The 18,975-nt window shown below is 39.7% G+C and overlaps 1 protein-coding gene across 14 annotated transcripts in view; it reads left to right on the top strand.

Moving 5' to 3' along the window:
* The window catches only part of DTNA (dystrobrevin alpha), a 395,762-nt gene that overhangs the window by 352,217 nt on the left and 24,570 nt on the right, over positions 1–18,975 (top strand). For 8 of the 14 annotated variants that reach the window (XM_066246831.1, XM_066246839.1, XM_066246834.1 and 5 more), the window contains 5 exons: positions 64–151; positions 2,501–2,598; positions 6,484–6,597; positions 14,363–14,459; positions 16,403–16,423. In XM_066246831.1, coding sequence (XP_066102928.1) covers positions 64–151; positions 2,501–2,598; positions 6,484–6,597; positions 14,363–14,459; positions 16,403–16,423 — 418 coding nt within the window. Of the gene's footprint in view, positions 1–63; positions 152–2,500; positions 2,599–6,483; positions 6,598–14,362; positions 14,460–16,402; positions 17,565–18,975 lie in introns of those variants that run through there. The other 6 variants (XM_066246840.1, XM_066246833.1, XM_066246843.1 and 3 more) reach the window with 2 other exon arrangements.

Below are 18,975 nucleotides of genomic sequence, written 5' to 3'. Positions count from 1 at the left end.
GGTAATATGAATACATCAGTCTTTCTCATTGCCTAAAGAGTCTCCTTGCTCTGTTCTCCATAGTATGCTTGAGAGTTCAAACCGGCTTGATGAAGAACACAGGCTGATTGCCAGGTACGCAGCAAGACTGGCAGCAGAGTCCACTTCACCTGTAAGTAGTTTGAGTGGGATGATGCCATGGTCATTGTTGATCTTATAGATGGTGCCACAACAGTAGAGCTCAAGAGTTGCTACTATATGGTCTGAAAGACCTAAAAATGGTCTGGCCTTCCACTGCTTCCACTTTTCCCCTTTACACTTATCATTCTAGTATGGCGTAGATCATAGCTTGAGAAATTCTGTTACAACATTGCTGAAATAGCCTAATACCTGATTTCTCTGGACAATTCCTGATTGGTTAATATAAAGGGCAAAGCCATGACTCAGATCCACAACTGGCCCAAATAAGTGTCTACTTTTATCAGTGTGTGAAATACGTATGAGCAACAGAAAATTATTTAATGAAATCAGAAGATAAACTTGGGTCACAGGTCAAAAATACCATATGCCAGACTTCACTATAGAAAGTATTTTAGGATATAAATCATAAGCTCTCAAACTTCTTCATTAGCAACACAAATCCTTTCTCTATTAAAAAGAAATGCTTATTAAAATTATAGAAAAGCTTTACAAAAGCCAGAACTTTACCACACTTAACCTTTCCTCAGTCATGCTTCTGAACTTTAAAAAGCAAACTGAGTTTCTTCATGTCTTTGGGCTTAGGCAGTCAGTGCCATTTTTTTTTTTACACGTGAGAGGAAGGGAGATAGAAAAACAGACTCCCACATGTCCCCCGACTGGGCTCCACCCAGTAATCCCAATCTGGGGCCGATGCTCGAATGAACCACGTTATCCTCAGCACTTGAGGCCAATGCTCAGACCAACCAAACAATCCTCAGTGCCAGGCCAACGCTTGAACCAATCGAGCCACTGGCTGCAAGAGGGGAAAAGCGAGAAAAGGGGGAGAGGAAGAGGGAGAGAAGCAGATGGTCCCTTCTCATGTGTGCCCTGACTAGGGATCAAACCCAGGATGTTCACATGCCAGGCCAACGCTCTATCCACTGAGCTACCTGGCCAGGGCCACAATCAGTGCCATTTTTAAAAGCTTGGCATTCTTTGGTTGAGAGATTGATTGTGATTTTTCTAAATTTGTTTTAAAAGCAATAAATATTGACTGAGAAATTTCTACAATGCACTGTAAAGCAAAGAAAGCAAGTTAGGGAAATGTACATAGTCTGACCCTGTTTTTATAGAATAATGAAATATTAACCTTTTAATACTTACATATACAGACAGATATATAAATATGCTATATTATTACATATATACATGCATACATATGCATATAGACATATAATCATATATTTATATATGTATATATACTTAATTAATTTGTATATAATATACATAATTTGTTGGAGTCAATTTGTGTATGTATGTATGTGTATATAATTTTACATATACCTATAATTTTATAAAAATCAAGAAAGCTATGACTACATATACATGAGTTGTTAAAGCAAGTTATATGACCAAGAATAATAAGCTGGTGTGATATGAATATAGAGGAATGTGATATATATATATATATCAAAATTATATTACATATAAAGACATGCTGATAATTTGTTGACCAAAATAAAAAAAGAAAGTTATATTAACTATGATTTTAAAACTATGAAATTTCTAATTGTACCCTATAGTGATTGAACAGTAATTCTAGAGAGTCATCTCAACAGTGAAGTATTTGTAATATTTTTTTATTGATTTTAGAGAGACGGGGGGTGAAGCATTCATTTTTTGTTCCACTTAGTTGTGCATTCTATGGTCACTTCCCATATGTGCCTTGACCAAGGATCGAACCTGAAACCTTGGTATTTTGGGAAGATGCTCTAACTCACTGAGATAATTGGCCAGGGCCAACAGTGAAGTTTTCTTTTTTTTAATTTATTGATTTTAACAAGAGAGGAAGAAAGAGAGACAGACAGACAGACAGAGACAGGAACATCAATCTGTCTCTGTATGTGCCCTGACTGGGGATTGAACTGGAAACCTCTGTGCTTCAGGACAATGCTCCAACCAATGGAGCTATCCGGCGAGGGCTGAAGTATTTTTTTATACCCACTTATATTGAGAGGATAGTTGCAGTGGGGATAGCATGACAAGAATGAACTCCCCAAAGTATTCAAATCAGAGAGCTAAAGAACAATTGTTTCATGTTTTGTGTATTTGCCTGTCGAAGAATTCTGTTCTGCCTTTTATTGCATAGATGTGCTCCAGATCCACAGAAAAGTTGGTCCTTGGGCAAGGAATGACAATTGAATTTAATATACCTGCTTTTTATTGTTTTGATAAAAATAGTTTCCTTTTTCTTGTCTGCGTATCTCATGATTCCTGCCTTCTCAAACACATGTGGGTTCCCATTCCCAATGTTAAATAGTGTAAACCACGTGTTTTACAGCAACCAACTCAGCAGAGAAGTGCTCCTGACATCTCCTTCACCATTGATGCAAATAAGCAACAAAGGCAGCTCATAGCAGAACTAGAAAACAAGAACAGGTATGGCTTCTTAGATGTGTTGGCTCTTTTGATCAAAGTATATTCCATTGATTACCTATAGTCATGCTTTAAAATATTCAGGTTTTCCACCCTGTATGAATGTTTAAGGGCATCTCTAGGGCCAGTAATGCTGGCTTCTGAGAAGCTAATCTTTAGATTTTAGATCTTCAGAAGCTTCATGAGAATATTTATATATACTGTTCTGAGAAAACACAATGTTTTCTCTCAAGACAGCCTCATTTCCCTTTTTCCTACACACTGATTTTAGTTAAGAAGCTAATGCAGAAGGACATTCCTGAGTAATAGAATCAAATTATCTCTGTCACTCAGAGACAGGTAGAAAGCTTTCCAAGGAGGGTCCCTGTAAGGGTCTTAGGCTAAAAGAGGCATTTGGACTGTTATCACCATTGCCCAGGTGTTCAAACCAAACATCTCCTGTCCAGTCCATCAACAGGTCCTTTTTTTATTCAGTGCAGCTTGATTCTCAATCCACTCCCCACAGTGTATCCCCCAACTGTCCACTTCATCTCCACCAGAACCACTCAGTCCAATCTGTCATTTTATAAAACATAAATCATATCATGTGATTTCCTGTCCAAAATCCTCTGATGCATTTCCATCACACTTAGACTAAATCCACCCCTCTTACCATGCTCTGCAAGATTTTACCAGGCTGGATTCCCGCCTACCTTCCAAGCCTCAGCCCACCAAGCTCTTTACAATCCTGCTTCTTTCTTTTTATACAGCCTTTGCACTAATTGTACTCTGAGCTTAGAAAGCTCTTCCTCGGTGTCTCTGCCTGGTTCTCTCTCTCTCATCGTTCAGGTCTTAGCTCAAAAGATTACCTATCTAATCTTGCCTACCACCTCCTACTCCAGGAACCACTATTGCAGTGTGTGTGTGTGTGTGTGTGTGTGTGTGTGTGTGTGTCTTATCACTGCCTAAAATGATTGCATTTATGTGTTTGTGTGTTTGTGTCATTGTTTATCGTCTGTCTTCCCTGACTGAAATGGAAGCTCTTTGAGAACAAAGGCCATGCCAAATGGCCCCTAGGTTTCAGAACCATACCTAACAAATTATAGAAGCTTGGTAAATACAGAGAGAGTGAGAAAATAATAGATAGCTGAGTAAGATCTCAAACTTAATGCTGATATAGCCTAACATAGGAACAACTTGTACAGTCTATATTTCTTAGAATCATACCAAAATGTCTTAACACTTAATCCCGTTCTTAAACACTGATGTCACTTCTGAGATCAAACCAGTCAGGAAGGTGATTGTGATCATTGTTTCATGACTGTAGAGTTTAATCTGGAAATTTTAGGATAAATGCTTAAAGTATTCTTCAGAGATACACAGAAAAAAATTAAAAGGAAGGTACACATTTAATTGGCTCATTTTTGTATTCTTAAAAAATAGAAAAGAATGAAAACTCACAAGCCCACACATATTTTATCTTGGTTGCCATGTTAACCTACTCTTCCACTTCTCCAGAGCACTTTGTTTTCCCTTCCAAACCTCCGCTTTCACTTAACATGGGGATAGCACATTTGAGGGGAAAGAAATGAAGACTTCCTTTAAAGAAATACCCCAGGGATATCTGCCACCAGGTGGGCTTCCAGAATCAGCAGGATGCACCAGAAATGTCCTAAGGACCATGGCTGTGCCTTAGTTCCACTCTTTCTGCTTGTTTCTAGAGTGTTTTTCTATTGTACTCGCTGAATGCATGTTTTCAGGGCCAGAAAAGAATAAAGAAATAGTAATGAGATGGCAGAAAAAGAGCTCCTAAGAGCATCCTGTTCCTGAGTTCTTCCATGGCCCCTAGATTCCCCAGCACATGCTGATGAGTATCTGGTCCATCCTGAATTCTCTCTAAGCCAGTGGTCTCATACCCTCCAAAGACCCGAGAACCACATCCCAGAAGCTTATCCAGGTCTCACACTTCTGTGATTAACCCCAGGAATCTCAGGGTCTCCAAGGTGACAATTAACCCAATAATCAGATCTCTGAGCTTTAGGAGAGGATAGAGTTCCTCACTTTACTTCATGACTTCCCTAGGTAATTCACGGACATTTCAGCAATGATCTTTAAAAGATAATGCATTCTTATAGAACCCTTGGGGGAGCAAGTTGAGGTTAGTATTAGCAGTAGCAAGACAATGTAACTCTTTAAACTACGTTGCATAAATCACAGCCTGCCTAAGCTAGACCCATCAAAGCAAGTACCAAAAACTGAGGAAGTCTGATATATATGAGCTTTGGAGCTAACAAGCCTGGGTTCAGATCACCTCTACCATTTATGTGTCATTGAACTTGGGCAAGTCTTTTAATTAGTCTATGCTTCGATTTCCTCATTTAGGAAACAGGTAATAATAATACTTATGTATAATAGCATTGTTTTAAGGATTAAATAAAACAAGATTTAAAAAAACAAGATTGTAAGGATTTAAGGATTAAAGAAGACAGCACAGTTCCTGGATATAGACTAAGCACTCAATGCTCTCTACCTAACCTACCGTTACTTTTTCTTATCAAAGCAAAGCTGCTTCCTCCTTAGGCTATATGGTTCTGTCATGGTTGTGTCCTTACAACCAATAAGGAGAATCAATGGGAGCCATAAAATATTAGGATGTTAGCTCTGGTGGTCTTTAAAACCCCAGAACGGTGATTTTCAGGCTGAGCTCTGTGAGACCCTGGAGTGTCTGTGGGGGTGCTGAAGGCGGGGGGAAGGGCTAGAAGCACCCTTTCCTTGACATGCTAGGTTTTCATAAAATATTTCTCTTAAAGAAAGGTTTTCACCCTGGAACACAAAGGAAGACCAAAAAAAGGTTGAAAACGGCTCAATTTATAGTCCATCCTTCTCACCATCCTCAGAAGATGTGGAGTGAGTGGTAATTAACTTCTAGATGCTATTGTGTTGGTGAAGCAGTCAGTTGTAAATTAGCCTTTCGGGAAGAAAGCCATCCCCCTTGCTCACCATGTGCTAATAAGCATTCTTGGTGCTTTTTTCGGTCTTACTGGCTCTTATACGTTTTGTTGCATAGAAGACTGGCCCCTCCTCCTTGCTAATGGCTCCTAACTCACTTAGGGATAATTTACCTTACACAAGTCACCTATCCTTTATGGCTGGCCTAATGTTCACCTCAGTGCAAGGTAACCCAGGCCTCATATCAATAATAGACTGGCATGTCACCCCTGACAGAGGTCACACCAAGAGCACTCTTATGTCACAGACTCAATTACAGTGAATCCTCTTAAAAGCACTTTCCTTCTAAGGCTACTCTCATTGAGATCTATTGCCGAGGCTGAAAATGTTAAGAAAAAGAGATAGGATTTTGCCTAACTGTGACCTTCACAGATAAATCTCAGAGAAATTTCATTCCTGGTGAGAGAATGGGTTTATTTAGGTTTGTGGAATGAGCACCATTTATCCTTATTTCCCCTCCAAGCACCTCTTACTTGATACCCACAGTTACTTTAGGATGTCAGTGGAATCATTATAAATAATAGGAAAATACGTTTTCATCTCTTAAGCAGTGCACTTTTTTAAGATAAGCACATTATCACGGCATTATGCTCCTTACTAGAGAGATTAGTAGGTTCTGGTGAGAACACTCAGCTTGAAGGCTCCAACGACACACTTATGGTTCCAAATGGTCCAGATATACTGGAGGTGAAGCCTGAAACTTCATTCACAGCAGCCAGCTGGCTACAGCCAGCACCGGTAAACGCAGCTGGTTTAGCGAGGGTTGAGTCGACTCAGAAATGAGGGATGGATGACGCTTTCTTTGCTCTGTAGCCCTGATCTGCTCTGCTCAGATGTTAGATCCTGGAGACTCTGCAAGTGAACTGACCCTGGCTTCCTCCCTTCTTCCTCTCTCCCAAGAGAAATCTTACAGGAGATTCAGAGGCTGCGGCTAGAGCATGAGCAAGCTTCGCAACCGACTCCCGAGAAGGCTCAGCAGAACCCCACTCTGCTGGCGGAGCTCCGCCTCCTCAGGTAAGAGAGGCGCCCAGAGCATGTCGGGGATGCAGGTGCTTGAGATCTTCAATAAGGTTCACGATGTCTAGCCAGAAACCACTCTTTAGCCTGTTTCTGACCTTTATTTTTTTAATTGCACATACCTTATTGCTGGGATTTAGGGGTTTGAGGGAGAGACTCTTAAAATTTTATTCTTTTTGGGGGGGAGGGGCACAAAGAAAACCAGATAGAAAGTGACGGAAGACAATTTGACTTTGGGTGATGGGTATGCAACATAATCAAATGTCAAAATAACCTGGAGATGTTTTCTTTGAACATATGTACCCTGATTTATAAATATCACCCCATTAAAATTAATAATAATAATAATAATAATAAATGTTTATATTTTAAATTTTTATTTTTTCATTTGATACAGAGAAAAGGAAACAGTTCTTTAAGTCAGAAACAAAAACCTCTTATATATATATAAATGTTTTCCATTGACTTGAGTGAGAGAAAGGAAGGAGGGCTAGGGAAGCACCAACTCGCTGTTTCTCTTAGTTGTTCCATTTAGTTGTGCACTCATTGATGGCTTCTCAAATGTGCCCTGACCCGGGATCAAACTGGCGACCTCAGTGGGCCAGGACAGTGCTTTCTGCACTGAGCCACCCGGTCAGGGAGGAAACTAATCTCTTACTGGAAAAAAATTTAATTCACATCTTAGTTATTTGTACCATCAACAATATGTTTATGATACAAGTGATCAAAACATTTTTACATTCAAAAATTCACCTGTAACCTATAAAAGGGAGTCTGATTTTCTATAAATCTGGGTCCCTAATAGCTTTACTTACAGATCTTAAAAAATGGATTCCATACCTTCTTCTTCTGCAGTTGAGTTAAAAGACCTGCGTTTACCTACTCTGTCATCATAAAGTAGGTGGAAAGGACCTTAAAAGATTATCCAGTTCAACCCCTGAGTTTTAGTGCACTACTCAGTCAGAAAGGTATAAAGTAGCAGGAAGTGCATGATGGCAATAATGACTCCCTCTGCACCCATGGGCAAAAGGAAAGTCATGTCTGGGCTCCAGTCAAACTGGCTTCCTACCATGCCGTGAATATGGCACGTACCTATCTGTGTAGCAAACCTATCTGTGTAGCAAACAAAACAAATTCCCTTATAGAAATATCATATTTCACAAGGGACTTTCAGTTAAGATGTATAGCATACTTTCTATCTTTCAGTTTGAGTGCCGAGTATATTTCATATATATCTAACTCTAAAGCATACTTTTTAAGTATAATCATGTGCCACATAATGACTTTACAATACATGACGGACCACATGTATGATGATGGTCCCATAAGTTTATAATGGAGCTAAAAAATTCCTATTGCCTAGTGATGTCACAGCCATCATAATATAGTAGCACAATGCATTGCTGGTGATGTGGTATAAACACACCTACTGAGGTGCCAGGTGTGTACAAGCATAAAACATATAATTATGTACAGTACATAATACTTGATAATAATAATAAATGACTATGCTACTGGTTTATGAATTTACAATAATTTTTGTTGTTATTTTAGTGTATACTCTTCCTATTTATTAAAAAAAAAGTTTGCTGTAAAACAGTATCCATGTTATGCCTGTAACAACCTCATACATCTTGTGTTTCCTTTCTCTCTTAATTGCATCATTTTCTCTTATACTTGATTTAACCTCATGTTGTTTTGTACAGTAACATACTGTACAGGCTTGTGGCCTAGGAGCAAAGGCTATATCACATAGCCTAGGTATATAGTAGGCTATACCATCCAGGTTTGTTGAGTGCACTCTTATGATGTTCACACGGCAGCATCGCCTAATGGTGCGTTTTTCAGCACATGTCCTCATTGTTAAGTGGGATATGTCTGTACCAATGCCTCTTTTCAGAAACCCTTGTCAGAATTTGAATGTCTTCTACTTTCTCCATACAAAGAGACTAAATTAAGCCGGTTCTGTATGGTCATGTTTGGTGTTTACCAAGTCCTTACTGAATGTAGGGGTTCCGCTCTATCCCTGCTCTTCGGACATGTTAACATTGAGTACACACCTGGCCCAGGCTGCAGGACCTGCCTGCTCTCTGCTGGGATCCACTGTCCCCAGGCCCACGCACCTGGCTGGAGGGACTGCCCCTCCGAGCCTTGTGTTATGGAAAGGAAATCTACAGAACCTGCAGCTGGTGGGGCTGCTTAGAGTGTGAGATCACACCATACAGGGGTCCCCAAACTTTTTACGCAGGGGGCCAGTTCACTGTCCCTCAGACTGTTGGAGGGCTGCCACATACAGTGCTCCTCTCACTGACCATCAATGAAGAGATGCCCCTTCTGGAAGTGCGGAGGGGGGCCAGATAAATGGCCTCAGGGGGCCACATGCGGCCCGTGGGCCGTAGTTTGGGGATGCCTGCGAGAATAACAAAATAATTTAACATAAAACACAGAAATTCTTTCTTTTCAACCTAAGTGATTTCTTGTCCTTCCTTCAGAGAGATATATTAAAAATCCTTGCACATTCTACTATACCATCACTCCGAAGGAATGAAAATGAAAAGAAGGGAAAAGTGGTGTTTCACATCCTCCTCATCCTCAAAGACACGTAAAAGTAAATGACTATTTGAAAGTATCTTTCACCTGACCAGGCAGTGGCACAATAGATAGAGAGTCAGACTGGGATACAGAGGACCCAGGTTCAAAACTCCGAGGTTTCAGGCTTGAGCACGGGCTCATCTGGCTTGAACGGGGTCTCACCAGCTTGAGCGTAGGGTCGCTGGCTTGAGTGTGGGATCATAGATATCACCCCATGGTCGCTGGCTTGAAGACCAAGGTTCCTGGCTTGAGCCCAAGATCTCTGGCTTGAGCAAGGGGTCATTTGTTCTGTTGTAGCCCTCCAGTCAAGGCACATATGAGAAAACAATCAATAAACAACTAAGAAGACTAAGGAGCCACAATGAAGAATTGATGCTTCTCATCTCTCTCCCTTCCTGCCTGTTCGTTCCTCTCTCTGTTTCTGTAACACACACACACACACACACACACACAGTGGGATCATATAGGTCCTCCAAGCTCACAAGTTGAAAATTAAGTTTAATGTATATGGAAATATAACTGGATAAACCAACTCATCTATACATCAGAGTACTTTTTCTCTACCTGAAATGTTTCTGTACCTCTTCTACTGGTTGTGCCATTCTCTAGTGGAGGGGTGATGACTGGGAATTTTTCATAAGCATTTTCATCAACTCTGACATTTGCTTTTGAAAGTACTTGGTTCCATTTAGATATTACAGCCTGGGAAGGCATCTTGATGTGCCTGGGTCAGATGATGAGTTTTCCAACTGACATTTCCTATCTCTGGCCCTGACTTGTGCACATTCCCGTGGCCCCCCCTTAGCCTAAATCTACAGAAAAGAGTCTAGCTTGGCAAGAACTAATGTATATTTGACCCTCTCTGTCAGCTGAGCCTTGAAACCTGAGGCCTGAGGCACCTAAATTCCAGCCATTTTGCTTTTGCCTGCCTCCATGCTGTACACACTTCTTCTGCCTGGAAGAAGAAGGAACACTCCCTTTAAGAGTATTTCTCTAAATACTTATTAACCACTTATTCTGTGCTAAACACTTTCTCAGTTGTGGATTTCACAGATACTCTGATATCCCAGGTTAAGAAACCCAGCTCTGGTTGTTCACAGTTTTTTAAGCACTTCAAAATAACGACCTCTTGCATTGTGACTTTGACCTTAGTTCACACTGATGGGTGGCCATGTGAAACAGGCACAGGAACTCCTTTTCATAGCTTTGATAGAGATCTCATTCTGTCACCTCCTTCCCAGGGCCTTTTGTCGAGAAACCAATAGTAGAAAGTTCTTTAGCTCAGACATGGGAAATGGGAGAAAATAGCAGAGCTTTGCTTTTCGTGAACTCTTAGTTTATTTTTATCTTAAGAGCACTATGACCTTTCTAAATAATCACATTTTCCTTTTCATTTTAGCCACAACAAAGCTGAAAGCCATGTTTGCAGCCCAGATCTGGCAACTGACTAGGATTATATGACCAGCATTTCTGTGTGCTAATCTGACACTTCCTATGCACTAAGCTCTACATTCACTGTTCCATATATATGCTGTAACAAACTTGGGAGATGAGCATTATTGTACTCTTTTTATAAATACAGAAACTAAGGTTCACAGAAGTTAAGTAACTTGCCCAAGATATTGCACAATGAGTAGCACAGGGGGATTCCACCTCACACAGTGAGCACACGATTGATTCTCAGCCTCTGGTGTATCTACACTGATATGAGAATTACCTTTCTTCATTTTATTTTTTATTTTTTTTATTTATTTAATTTTTTTTTTTTGTATTTTTCTGAAGCTGGAAACGGGGAGAGACAGTCAGACAGACTCCCGCATGCACCCGACCGGGATCTACTCGGCACGCCCACCAGGGGCGACGCTCTGCCCACCAGGGGGCGATGCTCTGCCCCTCCAGGGCGTTGCTCTGCCACCTGCTGCGACCAGAGCCACTCTAGCGCCTGGGGCAGAGGCCAAGGAGCCATCCCCAGCGCCCGGGCCATCTTTGCTCCAATGGAGCCTTGGCTGCGGGAGGGGAAGAGAGAGACAGAGAGGAAGGAGGGGGAGGGTGGAGAAGCAAATGGGCTCTTCTCCTGTGTGCCCTGGCCAGGAATCGAACCCGGGTCCCTTGCACGCCAGGCCAACGCTCTACCGCTGAGCCAACCGGCCAGGGCCATTTTATTATTTTTTAATTCATTCGACCAATATTTCTAAAATGCAGTATACCCAGAACTTTTCTGGGTATTGCAATACCACGATGAATTGGAAAAGATACTAATTCTGATCACACAGAACTTGTGGTCTGGTAGAAAAAAATGACATAAATCAAATAATCACACAAATAAGAATGTAATTATAAACTAAGGTAAGTGCTATAAGGAATCGACCGTTTTTAATAAAAATCATCAAACCTGCACTTCACTAGAGTCAGAAAGAGCTACCATGAGGAACGATTGTTTGAGTTGAAGTATGAAGAATGGGACATAGGTGATGGGAACTGACAATGGAGTGGTGGCTAGGAAAGCTGAGGAAAGGGTCCTCCTGTGAGGTACAGACCGTATGTACAAAAACCAAAAGGCAGGAGCAAATATGACAGTTTTGTAGGAACTAAAGGGTCTATAGACCTAGAGTATAGTAAATGAAGGAGTACATGGTAAGAGGTGGAGCTGAAGATGTAGGGATAGATCATGATTCTGTGGTCCTTCAGACCATCTTAAAGATGCTGCTATTCATCCTACAACAAGGAGCCATTGAAGGGTGAGAGTTACATTTCGAGCTAACGGTCTGGATTAGATTGTTAAATCAGACTTACAGGCAATCAAGAGGCACAGATGAAGCAGAGGAAGCTCTGAAGCATTTCATATGGTTCCCCAGGGTCTTTCTTTCCCACATGGGATGGAGCATCTGAGGGGAATTTTGCAGGGTGATTTAGTGAGCCTTCCCTGAACTTCTACAGCTATATAGAACTGTCAGTTTTCTCCTGTTACCAAATATAGTGATTTGTTTTTATTTTTATCGCATAGTACCATCATTATTTTAAACTTTTTCATGTTACCCAAGGATAAAAATTGTACCCTCCTCATCTCTTTAGAGGTGAATATATTTACCTCTGTGAAAATGAAATTGCTACTTAGTTCTTGTTTTCTCATTTCTCCTTGGAACAGAAGAGGCCACACTACAGATTTTTTATCAGACCCACATTTGATACTCACTGCTGTAAATATTGTACTTACAGAGAAGATTAAATAAAGACATTGTCAATGAACTTTTTTAAAAAAATTAAACTCAATCAAATGCATGAAAGAATGAATGTCATGTGCTGAAAGATGACTATTGTAAGATAAATGTACAAATAACTTTAAATTTGATTAATTTTAAACTAACAATAGTTAACTTATTCTGATAGTTTTTGATGCCTTTCTTAGTATTTCTTGCCTACGATACTATAATTTTGTTTCAACCTTCTTCTCAAAGAGCTCCTATGGCCAAAAGGCCAACAGTTACAGTGCAGTACCTAGAAGAGAACTAGAAGCAAATCAGAAAGATTATTTACCCTCTTGCCAAGCTCTATTGTTGGATGTATTTGGGACACCATGTACAGACAAGGAAAAAAAACCAGCAAATGGATTGTCATTGAAGAATATTTTTGAATGAGGCAAGACTTTCAAAATTAGAATCTGTAGCTCAGGAATACAAAGACTGAAACAAGATACCATTAAAGTCTATAAAATTATGATGTTCCCTTTCCACAGGATTCAGAAAAGAGGCAATTGTTAAGGAAATCAAAGGAAAGATTGCTGTGGTAATAAAAAGCTGAAAATATATTCAAAAAGAGCTGAGACATATTTACAAATTTTAAATTCATCATTCATTACAGAGTAAACCTATATGAGAACAAATTAGAAATAACTCATTTATATCTATCACCCGTCCTCCCACAAAATATCTTGCAGTTGGATAGGCCATTGACCTAAATCAGTGTGACATTTTTATATTGTCAGTTTTGTATTTCAGAGTTCCTGCTATAGCTCCATTTAATATTGTGTTTATGCTGCCCTGCTCAGTGGATAGAGCATCATTGCTGTGTGCCAAGGTCATAGGTTTGATACTGGTCAGTGAATACACAACTAAGTGGAACAACAAGCTGATGATTCTCTCTCTCTCTCTCTCTCTCAGTCAATGGAAAATTTAATATATATATAAAATGTCTATTATATATATATCCATTTATACATTAATGCATATATGGTTAAAACATCCACACATGTTAAAAATATAAATTTCAAACTCAGAGAAGCCTTTGGGGCAAAAAAAAGTGTATGTATTACTCATTCACTAATGGTCATAAAATAATCTACTTGAAATTGCTTTGAAAGTATACGTATACTTCAGAAATATGAACTCTCAACATTATTTATACTGTTTCATTTGTTTCCCTCCTTGGAGATATTTTTAATACCTCTTAGCGTCAACATCAATGATCAGATGTCCTTTGTGGTTTCCATTCTTCCTAACAGTTCAATAGTTCTACAAAAACAAAACAAAATTAAACAAAGACAAACCTTATAGATTGTTTTCAGTTCACATAATTATATAGGAACTTTTTTATTCTGACTTCAGTTTATGAAACCAAACTCAAACCAAAAAATTTAGATTGACTATATAGTAACTATGCACCATTAATATTTGACCCCTGAAAGGCACTGCTCTCCATATTAAGGATGGAAGAGATGAAAAATATACTTTTCAAAATCTAATTTCCAAATATTAAGGTAATCAGTATTTTCAGTGAGATTTACAAAAGGGTCCTTCAGTTTAGAGGATCTATGGAATTGGCCTTTTTCAGTGATGGTTTGATTTTTGTTTGTTGTCTCAAGAAAACCCAATGGCATATAGCCCAGGGGCCACAAATTTGTGAGCATTCAGAAAAGATTTCATCAAATGGCTGATCCAGGGTGAAAGGGGAGAGTGTCCCCAGGATTTTAATTCTGTTTTAATATGACTTTTAAAAAATAAATTTACACCTCAAGCTATAATTACTCATTCATTTGACATTTCCCTGCTTAGTAACCGTGTCAGACACCCAGAAATGCCCTTTCTCTGGTGGTCCAGTAGTCCCAACAGGTTGGGAAATGTGATGACGTCAGTGAGTGGAATGCTGTTTCTGATGACAACTGTTTCTTTCTTAGACAGCGCAAGGATGAGCTGGAACAGAGAATGTCTGCTCTCCAGGAGAGCCGGAGGGAGCTAATGGTCCAGCTAGAAGGTCTCATGAAGCTACTAAAGGTAAGACAGTGGCATTTGTAAAAATTTTTTGCACATAATGTGCATTAGTTTTTACAATTACTATATGTGATATCCCCCAAAATGTGGTTTTAAATTCAAATATAGGAACTTTTCTTAGATGCATCAAATGATAGCAGTCAATATAGGGCTTATTCTATCCATTTTCTGGAACCAGACTACTGAGGACCCTCATGGAACAACTTTTTTTGGCCTTTTTCTTCCAGTTTCGGATGTCCTTGACAGTAATAAAACTGTACTTACTTAGGAATATTTTACTTTAATAACAGTTTAGTATTTTACTTTAGTCAGCAGTTCTGACTAAGTTGAACAGAAGTTAATGTCTAATTCATAAAATGAAGATATAGCCATTAAATAACTTTGGTGGTGATCGTTTTATTAAGAGGAATAACTTTATTAATTTCAGTAAAATTTTTTACCTTACTGTGTGGCTTTAGCAGCAAGTCACATAAGTACTATGGGTCTGAAATACAAACTGTAGATGAATATATCTCCTTACTTTTCTTTTTATTTTTTTCAATCCTATTGCCTGGGAAATATTAATCCCTTGAGCCAAAAAGAAGTTCCTGGTAAATTACTAGTAAATCTAGTTTCAGAAAGTTGATCTTTCTAAAAAACAATTTATTGATCTTTTTACTTTTCTGAAGGTAGAGTGTTAAAAATAATGATCTCCAGAAGTGCCATGGTCTGTCATTCTCATTGGACAGTGACATTCTTCCTTTCATAAGTTCTCATTCCCTTTTTTAGTATACACCAAATCACATTTTAAGTCAGAAGACTAATTATGGTCCCATGTCCCGAGCCAGCCCAGTGGAAGGGTCAGTGCTGTCCTGTCACCTTGCCCGTAAACAAGCATGAACCAGTATGCTCTGAGACTGATATGCCGAGGGCAGGGACTAGAGCTTCTGGTAAGATGACAAAGATGCGGCCCCTAGGTCAGCTCACTTGTGAGATAAGATGTCTGGACTTTCAGTCCATGAGTCCTTCACATCCCTGACACATCATCACTTACTGTTTCCGTATTGTTCTTTACTGTTTCTTTATTTTTCTCTCTCTCTCCCTACCTTCTGCCCCTCTTTCTCCTCATCGTTATTCTTCCTTTTTTCTCCCTTCCTCCTTTCCTTCCTCCCTCCCTCCCTTCCTTCCTTCCTTCCTTCCTTCCTTCCTTCCTTCCTTCCTTCCTCCCTTGCTCCCTTCCTTCCTTCCTTCTTTCCTTTTATTTAACAAATATTTTTTGAAACCTACTGTGTCCCAGGCACTGTTGTAAGCTAACACTTCTTTTTTGTTTGTTTGTTTGTTTGTTTTCTTTACTGTTTTTTATTCCTTAGTCAACTTTTCCTGCCATCAATGTTGGAAATGCCTTATCTTTACTTACACTACTATCAGTGCATAAGACATGTAGGGTGTAGCGTTCAGTTTTTGTTCTGTGTGTTAAGAAAGGATTAGCTAATTAATAACCTGTTGCTGTTTCTAGCCTGTTATCTCATTTGATGAACTAGAAAAGCTTTTTCTGCTTTCCTTTCCAAGTGAAGAAGGTCGATCCCATCTTTCCCTTCACCAAATGACAGGAAACTTTGAAAACATTCCCTTGCTTATGTTCCTATAGATCTGTCACCATAACTCTGGGAAATGAGTCTATTCACCACCAGCCATCTTGGCATCAACCTAGCCTTCTGTATCAGGGTGTACAAACACTGGGACAGAGAAATTGTGCTGAAAGATGGTTGGACATGGGGAGAAAGAGATGAGTCTATAGTTTCAAATACCCAAAAGGACTTAGAACAGAAGTCACCGAGATTGAGGAGATGTGACCTGCCATCAGAGCTGTGTTGATGTTTTCCCCACCTTGCATCCCTTCACCCCGTATACATGCTCTTGTCGGAACCCTGGGTAATCTAACTGTTATTGATTCAATCTTTCTGTAGGAAGAAGAACTGAAGCAGGGAGTAAGTTATGTTCCCTACTGCAGGTCTTAACTAACAGTGGAGGGGCCTGCCGTCCTGCTGTTTTTCTCATTGCTTTTGCCTCTAATGTATGTTCATGCTTCAGTTTGGAAAGAGAAAAAAAAATCATACTAATTTGCTTCCTTTTCAATGTAGTGCTTGAATTGAAATATATTAAATTTAGCATATTTTATAACTATTACTACTGTCAGCATCAAAAGAAGAGCTAATGTATCTTTGAGAAGAGGGAACAAATTGCAATTTGTTAGACACTTTTTAGATCTCCAGGGGTCTAACTTTCAAACTAGTCTCTTGCTTTTCTGGGTTGTTGATCAAACCCTTTTCTTAATAGAAAGATATTCATTAGAGTCACTAAAGTTACACTGTGTAACACTCACAGCGCTCAGAAGCTAATCTTGACATCCTCTGATGCTGTGAATATCTAGTTCAGTTTCCTTTTTATTGAAAAGGTATGGAACCTCTTTTTATAAAAATTAGCCAATTCCATCTCTTCTTATTACATAATTAGTAAGCCCCAGTTCCCCACTGCTCACCAAAATGTGCTCAATCTTATGAGAGAAAGACTGCACTCAGTAATTGTTCACTTCCCACTGTTCAGTTCTTCCCAAGTAGAATCTCTACCATTGGTTAACAATACTGTAATCTCAAAAGAATAGGTAACTTTTAGCCTTTCTCTTATCACCAACAACCCTTCTGCTCTGGGAGTTCACAAGGTCCTCACATACATCTCTAAAAATAGGGACATTGTGACTCTAACTGTACAGCCTAAACTGAAATCCTGTATCTAACCCTGTGGTCCGGTTCAGAAACCAGCAGAGGGAGCAGCGTACTCAAAAAATAATAATAAAATGGAAGCAAAATAAAAGCAGCTTTAATTCAAGTGCATGTACCAAGCTGTGTATGACAATATTACCCCACCTGCTAGTATTATCTAAAAGTTTCACCTTCTTTCTATGGATCAATTAGAACTACAGCCTGTCCAATTTCAACCTACCTTTTAATTCTTCTGTATTCTCTTTCCTATTATTCATTGTGTGTGTTTCTGTGTAACAAAGAATGTTTGCAAAATGCTGGACACATTTTTACCCTTTATTCCCCTGGTCTGTAAAAAAAAAAAAGGAAAGTGTAAAACTAATCTGTAATGTCAGACAATAAAGACAATGTATTACATTATTTTGTATTTTGTGAAAACAATTACTTTACTAAAACTAAAGTCCAATTTTAATGAGAGACAATGCCCCTGGGTGAAGAACGCACATTGCCACCCTGTATAAATGCATAGACGGGATGTAGCTATGTACTTCCAACACACTTAGATCATGGGACAGAAAAATACCTTGCTCTGACACTTCTCTTTGTAAACAGCCTCTGTTCTTTCCTGTCTCTTTACTTAGCATGTGCATGAAAAAAGAAAAAAGGGTCCAATGTAACCTTCCCCCTCCTAGTGGAGAGAGAGGGCAATTATCCTGCAATCAGTCAGCTGTTTCTTACCATTTCCCTCTGGGACTTCTCTACCATTTCCCAGGCAACACATTCTTGAAAGGTTCAATGGACCAGGAACTTCATAATCCAATGGGCGCAAAGAGCTGGGAAGTTCATAAACGGATGGACGCACAGAGCCAAACTATGGCAGCACCCATAAGAGCACTGTTGCCTCCTTTCCTTCCTGTTCCTCCCCACTGAGCCTTCAACAGTTGTTGCATCTCTGAATATCAGCCAGCAGCGGATACTGCTACATAGGGACTTAAAGGCCACTGCTGGTGACACCTGGATGGCAGCAGTGCATCATTTGGATGGGGGGAGAGTTGGCCTGTCTTAACTTTCTTTGCTTTTATACTCAAGCCTCCTTTTAAAAAGGACCCGAGGCCGCTTACAACAAATGACATAAACAATGACTTCATAAAATAGAAAAATAAAAAAATAAGGAAAAAATGCAAATATGCTAATTATAAGGGACAGGAGTATTATTCTGAGATTTCTGGTAAGGAGGCAAAAAAGGAAAACATAATGGGTGGTTTTATCAGAACAGAAATACTAGTTCTCAGGGGACCAAATTTCTGTTAGCATAAAATATAAAAGGAAAGTCTTTACTCAGAATTTTATAGAAGGAGTACTGAAAAATAAAATAAAGGCCCTGGCTGGTTGGCTCAATGGTAGAGTGGCGGCCCAGCATGTGGAAGTCTCGGGTTCGATTCCCGGCCAGGGCACACAGGAGAAGTATACATCTGCTTCCCCCTTCCCCCTCTCCTTCCTCTCTGTCTCTTCCCCTCCTGCAGCCAAGGCTCCATTGGAGCAAAGTTGGCCTGGGCACTGAGGATGGCTCCATGGCCTCTGCCTCAGGCACTAGAATGGCTCCTGTTGCAACTGAGCAACGCCCCAGATGGGCAGAGCATCGCCCCCTGGTGGGCATGCCTGGTAGATCCCGGTTAGGCGCAAGCCAGAGTCTGTCTGTCTGCCTCCCCATTTCTCATTTCAGAAAAGAATTTTTTAATAAAAATAAAGAAATTAAAATGGACAAATGCAGTAGTAGCTTT

This window comes from Saccopteryx bilineata, chromosome 11, assembly GCF_036850765.1.
Source record: "Saccopteryx bilineata isolate mSacBil1 chromosome 11, mSacBil1_pri_phased_curated, whole genome shotgun sequence".
NCBI classification, from domain to species: domain Eukaryota; kingdom Metazoa; phylum Chordata; class Mammalia; order Chiroptera; family Emballonuridae; genus Saccopteryx; species Saccopteryx bilineata.
Note: the sequence above shows the minus strand (reverse complement) of the source record. Positions and strands in the feature narration are given on the sequence as shown.